Raw genomic sequence first — 9,120 nt, forward strand, 5'->3', positions numbered from 1 at the left:
TTAGTTTCCAAAGTTTTTGGGTCAGCGCCATCTAGTAGAAGTATGTAGCATTTTTTAAAACAGGTTGAAAATAAGTGCTTTATCAAACCAGTGACTTTCTTCATAATCCGATAGATGGCGTCTTACAGTAGTAATATAATAATATAATTAGGTAATAAAAATGAATATATTTATCAATTTATCTACTGAGGCTTAAATCTATAATAGTATATAAATTATTAAGTAAATATATATTTTTATATCGTTATTGCACAGTTTTTTCCTTTAATGACAATAAATGCAATTAGCCATAGTGGAAATGTACCAGAAAATATAATTGTCTCATATTTTATAGCTTCGTCTTTAAAAAAAAAAAAGGTTATAGAGTAAAATTTAAATGTATATTTTCGAGGGTAGTAAGATATTTTCAACTATCGACGCAAATATACACGAAACATTGAATTAGTTACAACGCAGGCTTATGTCGTTAACGATTTATTAGAAGTCTCATTTGTTAACAAATAATTATGGATGTTACACAAATTCGCAACGATTCTTATGGCGAAGGACGTCTATTTCAAGAAATATTACCATACATTTCAATTCCAGTAAGTACTTAGTTATTTTGAACGTTGACCTTTCTTCGAAATCCTTGTTATTTTTTTTAACACTTTTTTCATTTTTGTTTTTAACATTTCTATCTCTTTTCACCATTACTATAAGCATTAAATGTTTTCTCCTAGATGCACTTACTATGGTTTTAAAAGAATACAGTTTTACAGGATATAAAATAATTTAACAGATCTTAATAAGATTTATATAAAAATAAGTTTATGTACAAAACTAAGGCATTAAGAGAAAAATATAACTGCTTCACAGTCGGTTGCTAATAGCGAGAACATTTTATGCGTAAATAAAATTTACATCAAAAAGACATAGTAGTTGGCAAAAATTTTGAATATTTATATATAATATGTAAAAAAAACACAATATGATATTATAATTGTAATGCAAATTTTATTACTTTAAGGACACGTAAACTATAGATACTCATTGCTCTTGCTCGTATATGTAATTGTATGGGAGTTGTAATATGTATAATAAGACGTAATACAAACGTTATTGTCATCATTATGCAATCGTTTCTATTTGTATATCATTTTGTACGTAAATAATATTTATTTGTTTACATACACCTACTGCGAAGAATTTTTAGTGTTCACGATTATATTGTTCGATTTTAAATCAATCAACTCGTATATTAACTGTCATATATAGTTATCTGTTTTGTTTTTATATTTATAAAAATTTTTTTATTCGATGTATCTCGACTTTTTTAATATGCAGTTTACTTATCACTGTTTCAGAACGAAAAATCGGTATTCAAATTACGTCTTAACGGAAAATCTAAAAGGGAGTCAGGTAGGTACATTATCTTCAATTTTGTATAATTTATAAATTTATTGTATTAAAAATGGAAAGTTTAAAAAAATATAAATCCTTACAGAGTAAATTGGTTCTAGGTAAGATTTTTTTAAAATTAATTTTTCGTTTTTGTATTTGTATTTTATTTCTAAATGTACAGACTTTAATTTGATTATATCGAAGATGACATTGTGTATTACAAAGTTATTTTAGGTCTTAAGTTGGTTGTTAGGTAATTCACCAGTAAAATATTTTATTGCATCTAAAGGAAGTCATTACAATAATAATAAATACGTTAACTTAAATATATTCACATATTATTTTTATTTATTGATTATTTTATGTATAATGGCGTCTGAAATACCGTTAAAGTACGATTGAAATTATAACCGCTTATATAAAATATACAAGGGATGTCAGAAAACTTTAATGTTTTGTGTTTCTTACCTTCTAGATTTGAATAACTTATGTTTAAGATATAAGCGTTTTAAAATACTATAATTAATGATTAACAATATCTTGTGTTAAGATCTAAGATTTTCGCGAGTATTCATTTAAATAAAACTAGTATTATTCGGATTTACTACGCGGATTTTATTATTGGTGTGACACACCCCGTCTGCCCGTGATCACGGTTGCTGCAAAGTAACCGAAACGTCGGGATTATGTAGTTTTTAAATAATAAAATCCGCGTAGTAAATCCGAATAATACTAGTTTTATTTAAATATCTTGTGTTATTCCAGACGCGTTGCTCGCTGTCAAGATTGACCCAGCCGTTTTAGAAGCACAGGTCACTATCGATACTGGATATGACTGTAGAAAGTGTGAAAAGGGCAAGACTCAATCTATACAGCCAACCAAAGACACAGGTAATAAAATTCAAAATACACATACATATGTATATAATTTTTACAGTAATGTAAACAAAAATATTATTTAATTTGATTTGATTAATTTTGAGAATCGATTAATAGTTTTTTTTTATTTTCAAACAAATTTTAATTTATAATATTACAACTAGACATGAGAAGTTATATCTATGCGATAAATAATTCTGAAAGTACATAATACTACAAAAATGTAAGTCCCAATGTAGCTTTTCATTTAAACTGATTATCTTTTACGATTTTATTCTGAAGATATAACAGGTGAAAAAGGTAACTTAGGACTAAAAGTTTGGCAGCGAAAATAACTTAAAAGAGGTAATATACTTAAATCGTTTCATGTTGAACATTCATATGAAAATTGCATTTTCCTTGAATTTAAGAATTATTTAAAATTATTTATTTTTTTTAATTAATACATCAAACATTCTAATAAAAATGTAATATATTTCTTTAAATCTCAACGCACCTTTTTGGTCAGTCACTGGCTGAAAGGAAATTAATTATTCTAACCTTAGCCGACTTACTAATGAATATGTATTTTCAAGGATGGACTATTTATTTATAGATGGAGAATCTCGTCGCCTCGATTTCGAGAAGGCCGTGCGCTTGCAACGTGCTGCCCTTTTGTCCTTGTCAGGTCAACAGATGAACCTTTTAATGAGATATGTTGAAACCTTACGGGAACAACGACATTCAATGCAAAAACAATTGGTCAGTATGATAATTTTTAAACTATACAGCTTGTTTACATTTACTAATCTATATAATCTGTGGCTATAATTATCTTGAAACAAAAATGGCGGTTGAAATAAAATTATAATATTACTTGTGCCAATATGTTATAAGGAATCAATGGTTTAGTGCTATTTTTTATCATTTTAGATTATCTTAATACATTTCTTTCGAAATAATGTCCTTTCATAAACGTAAACTTAAAAAAACGACAACTCCTACGATCTGTTTACTATGATTCGTTATGAGTGGAATATTTTGTTGATGTTCATTGTATATCGTTAGTGTTGGCGAATTGCCCATTGCATTGTTTGTATTAGGAACTGAACTGGATTCGGATGCAGAAAGGATCAAGGCAACAATGTATTTGCTTTAAACCTATTTGTACATTTACTTTGTAAGTTCGTATACAGCTTATATAAGCTTTTATGCTAGTAACATTCAAAAATTATTTTATTTTTGATTTATATCCATCGATATTTGAGATAAATCTTCTATAAACAAACATAATTAGTACAACAGGAATGTTTATTCACTTCTAAAGAAAGACGCAATAGATACAACTCATTTCCTTGTATGAATACTTCTAGTGATTGTGTTCGTTATTTCAAAAATCGTAACTAGTATGCTATAAGCAGTCCATATAGCGTCTTTTTATTCAATATTAATTTATGCATATCAAAGAATTATGTAGTCACGTTTAAATAAATAACCGATTTCGTTTCCAAATGTTTGAGACAAGGAAGATTCACAAACGATAATAATTCCGTTAAGGAAAAATCTTATGTTAATATTCTCCTACGTATTTTATTATTAAAAATGATTTGAGGCGGGTCCACGTGGAATTTCAGGACGCTATTCTGCTTTTTGAAATTCAATCTTATAAAGATTAACTAGGTTATAAATACAAATTGGTTAGATTTAAAATTGTTTACGATAAATCAATCACTTGAGACACTGATATCTTTTTCATCTTCCAAAAAACGATATATCAGTTCTAAGGCTTTCTTTTTCCACGCAATTCCTTTAAGATTTTAAGGCCATTTTTTTGTGCTTTCTTACTAGGAGTGCGCGTTCTGTAAAACCAACGGCCACCCTGAAATGTGGTATACAACACACGCACTCAAAGACGGTAAAGGTCGCGTGCGATGCCCGGTACTGAGAGCTTACTCCTGCCGCCGCTGTGGCGCCACTGGCGACAATGCCCACACAATCAAGTACTGCCCGAACAAATAGGTACGTATATATTAATAAATACATTTTCGTCATTCGACCTTTTAAGTCATTATTATATTTAAGATCAAATTCATTTTTATAAAAACGTGATTTTCATTACGTGCGTAAATAGACATTTGAATCGGAGCACAGACACTATACGGTGTTATAAATTTTGAAATCCTTTTATATGCGAATATAGTTAATAAGTTATCAGAACCAACCAAACACTTAACTGTAAATATTTAAGACCGAAAGTGTTGTTTCAAACATTACTTAGTCCAAGTTTGAATTGTCACACTACATACCAAACGTTTCCTGTTTCTCATGCAGTGTTTATAGAACAACTGCAATGGGTTAAGGTTTATGAATGAAAAACTATTAACGCCTCGTACGTCGTGTGCAGCGTGACGATGCCAACTTGGACTAAGGTCTAAGCGTACGCATTTTTTTTCTTGAACGTTATCTTTACGTTCGTCAATTTTCCTTCAGTCTTAATAAAAGTTCTTTGAGAAATGACAGCTGTCGAATCATTTATTGATTTAGAACTAACTTTATTATTGTTTCTTAATATTATTTCTACTCGTGTTGTTATAACGAAGAGTTTTATTACGTCCTACAAATGAAAGATATATTTTTTTTATAATTCAATTAATATTAATTTTTGATAGATAAATATTTGATCTATTAACTAGTTAAAGGCTCAGTAACGAATTAGCTAAATAAAATTGCGGAACCATAGAATTATTTCACAGATTAAAAATAAATTACACAATTATTCTGCATGAAAGTGTATGCCTATTTTAATTATATTATGTACAGTAATTACTATACTTTTTTTTATTCATTTAATTTTGAAATTTTATTAAAAAATATATATTAATTTTATAAATAATACGTATGATAATTGGTTTATGATTGATTTGTGTTGAAAAAAAAATTTCAGGTACTCGAAATATCATTCGAACGGTAAAAAGACTACTTTATAAGTACTCCTTGTACATATACTACGAGTATAATAAAGGTGCTCTTTTTATTTAGTGTTTTATTTTCATACCTTGTTTAATATTTCATACAAACTTGATGTTACACATAATAACTGCCGTTGAGATATATTTCCTGTGTTTAATTGAAAAACTGAAACGAAGTTGTCTATGATCGTATGATCGAATTTTCTAAAAAAAAAAATTATGTCATCCGCTAATAAAATTTTATAAGTGTAGTGAACCTAGTGCCAAGTCGGCCATTTTTTAATAGTCACACTGTTTTGTTACATTTACAACTTATTGTTAATGAAGAATTTATAAATTATCAGGTACATGAGAAAATAATATACACAGTATTTATATTGTGTTGCTAATAAATTTTCTTAATTAAAGTTCAAACTAGCCTTTGATTCTCAATTTCTTCAATCGGATTTACCGTACGGAAATATAAACACACACATGCACTCCTACACACACATACACACCCATGCAACATAGAAATACAGCGACTTCAGACGACATACCACCTTTTTCCTTCCTTTCCCTTCTTTCTTTAATCTAATTCAATTAACTGGTTAACCCTTCAATTGTAACGGAGGTCATCAACCATTCACTGCGTTAAATTCAAGTTATCAAATCAATAATTTTATAGTTAAAAAATATCTAATAAAAAATTTAATATAAAATATCGCTGTTAAAGTTGCTCTAACATTTTAAAGGGAACGTGAGAATACAATATATTAATTAATTTCATTTTCATTATTTAAATTATTTTCTAACTCAAATTACTATGATTATTTTTGTTTAATTCAATATCTTTAAACGATTTATTTATACAAACAAAATAATGGAGAGACGAAATTTCTCAACAAATTATGGATTCACCGTGAGGGTGCCGGGTCCATCGTGTAGCGGGGAAAGGAACCTTAAAAGTGCCCGGGACTTGCGACCCAGGTGTAGAGACGAAACCTCTCAACATACCATGGATTCACCGTGTGGGTGCCGGGTCCATCGCGTTGCAGAGAGAGGAGCCTCAACAGTGCCTGGGACTTGCGACCCAGGTGTAGGTTTAAGAGGCCCCTATCCAACGCGTGTTAAACACTCACCTCCACTATCCAAGCTCCTCTTTCTACCTAACCAAATTTGAAACGAACCTGCTGGGGCTGCCTTCGACGTACGTTCCAAGAATGAACTGATGTTAGTTCTTGACAGGCCCAAGCCTTTTAGCAAGTCGTAGAGAGATTTGGCTGTTATACCTGTCGTTACTACTACTACCGCGTCCAAATTTACAACTAACGTATTTTTAGTGAGGTCGTTAGTGAGCTCATAATACCTGTTGACCTTGATGGTATGGTCTTTAGGTACAACGCGCAGTAAAATTCGCGAACATAAAAATATGTCTGGTCTGGAGGCCGACGCACAAATATCCTCTGGGATTTTAATTTGCTTCTCATACGTATCCATCATTATAGTCCGATCCGAAGCCGCTTTAGTAATAGAGTAAGGCTTGACGTTTGATTTTGTAGCCCTAGTGCCTTCCCTCACAAAAACTATTGTTCGTTGGTTCGTGGTTATTTCTTTTTGCGCTCTTACTACCGATAGACTAACCGCTTCACGTATGATTTCTAAAACCTTATCGTGACGACGCGAGTATTGCCCGCTATCCAGGAGTGCCCTACATCCCACCAGCAAATGCTTAGCAGTTCCAACTGCCTCCCCGCAGATGTAGCAAGTTTTTTCGGTACCTTTGCCCCATCTTACTAAATTACTCTGATCTGGGAGAGTAATCTGGAACCCATTGAGATAAAATTTTTGCAGTGCTGGTCACCAATCATGAATTAAAGTGCGTCATTTTATTGCTAATGGAATGCAAAAATCTCCTATATATAGCCACTCATTCCGCATTTGTAAGCTCATTGCATGGATCTTATATTTAGAATTCTCGTCTTGCCGAATAAAGGTCTTTAATATATCCGTATCTTAGCCTTCCTACTTGATCCTAACCGTACTCTATTGAGACGAAACCTCTAAGCATTCAATGGATTCACCGTGCGGGTGCCAGGTCCATCGCGTTGCAGGGAGAGGAGCTTCAACAGTGCCTGGGACTTGCGACCCAGGTGAAGGTTTAATGGGCCCCTAACTAACAAACTAAATTGGTATTTTCTTCTTTTAGTAAGTTAATGAGATAACAACTTTTATATACGTTTTATTGAGACTTCATTACAGAAATTCTAAATTCAAATAAAAATATTATTGTTTTTATTCAAGCCGTTGTTAACGTTAATAACGTTAGTAAGTTATGACATCACAGAGTCTTATCAAATCAATCGTCTACGTTAGAGAATGCGTCATGTGATTTGATGCAGTTAAATAAAAACCGTAAAGAGTTTTCAATATAAAAAACTAGTCGATTATAACACCACAGAGTTTGAGGCTGTATAGACGTTTATTAAAATTTAAAACAATGATTACTGAACGGATTTTTTATGTCACTTAAATAATGTTGTTATTCATAAATCATATTCATAATAACACATAACAGAAGAGGTGACAATCGATAAATTGTTCGTTTTGAATCTATAATTAATTAATTAATTTAATTTATTAATTAAACTTAATAAATTAAATTTGTTAATATTAAAAGATATGTGCGTATCATAAAATCTAAACATTAAGGAGATTTATTTTAACGGTTTAAATATTTAAAAATAATCATGAATATAATTAAATTATTAGATCAAAATTATCTGTTATTAAATCAAAGGTCCAAAGTAAAAAATGTAAAATACAATTAAGAAAAGCCATTTAACAAACAGGTGTAATGGAAATAGTAATAATATATCGAATAAATATTTCATGTGGCAATAAATTAATAGTTGCTAGTTAGAATTGTAAAGGAAACCTCTTCGACAAACAACTCCATTCACAATGGCGACTGCGGTTGCATTTCCATTAAAGTCGATTGTACTTCTCAGCTATAAAAATCCCCAACATGAAGCGCGGTATTTCAAGATCCTTATATTTTTAAACGTCTCATAAAAAAGGGTATATCCCGGACAAAGCACGTGTATCCTTGCAGATGATAACATAATAGAAGGTAAAAATAATAACAAGAAGCAATATTTATTCGACCTTCGATAGAAATTATCCACTTTTTATACAACGCCATGAATGTCAGAACAACATGCCACAAGATACACAATAGAGGACAAATTGATACAAATTCGTGATTCTTAAAACATAGAAATAAGCAGTCTCGGATTAGAAACACGGCGTGTGTAGGACGAATCAATGTTGTACCTACACAATTACTTTGACATTATACCAATATGAGATTACCGACACGTGCACAGAAAGCATTCATCGAGAATGAAACAAATTAATGAAACGTTTAGACATTATATATATGTGTGTGTGTGTATGTAGATCTCTTTTGTATCGAAGAGGATACCAATGATGTATCTATTTCATTATAATAATAGTTTGTTTAGAGTTGTGTATACCAATATCTGAACTTATTCTTTCATACTTATTCCATACAATTGAAAACAAAATCAGTCGACTGTCTTCATATTGGGATTTTTCCTTCTATCAGTTGATGTAAGCTCGCGATCAAATGTATATAAGAAATGAATATCACAAATTTGTTCTGTTTTTGGCCCTACGTTTATATTTACTTTAAACATTTGAATCCAAATTTTTTATAGATCTACGTGTAAAATGCTAACACCATAAGTCATGATTTTGATCAAAAATAGCCCTTTACCAATAAAATGTAACTTATATGTAATTCAACATTCAGATAGCACAAAATTTCTATTCTTAGAGTTTTTTTCAAATATTACAGTAATTTTTTTATAATCTTTTCCATGAATATAGAATATTATAAGTATAA

The 9,120-nt window shown here is 30.5% G+C and overlaps 1 protein-coding gene across 1 annotated transcript; it reads left to right on the top strand.

Annotated features, from left to right (window-relative positions):
• Window positions 1–419: 419 nt before the first annotated feature.
• Window positions 420–5,284, top strand: LOC116770085 (uncharacterized). The gene is made up of 6 exons (XM_061527687.1): window positions 420–587; window positions 1,347–1,401; window positions 2,149–2,274; window positions 2,858–3,003; window positions 4,090–4,260; window positions 5,186–5,284. Exons 1-5 carry the CDS (start codon window positions 507–509, stop codon window positions 4,258–4,260), a joined length of 579 nt encoding a protein of 192 aa, XP_061383671.1. The 5' UTR covers window positions 420–506; the 3' UTR covers window positions 5,186–5,284.
• Window positions 5,285–9,120: the final 3,836 nt, after the last annotated feature.

This window comes from Danaus plexippus (assembly GCF_018135715.1).
Source record: "Danaus plexippus chromosome 13 unlocalized genomic scaffold, MEX_DaPlex mxdp_15, whole genome shotgun sequence".
Taxonomy (NCBI): Eukaryota; Metazoa; Arthropoda; class Insecta; order Lepidoptera; family Nymphalidae; genus Danaus; species Danaus plexippus.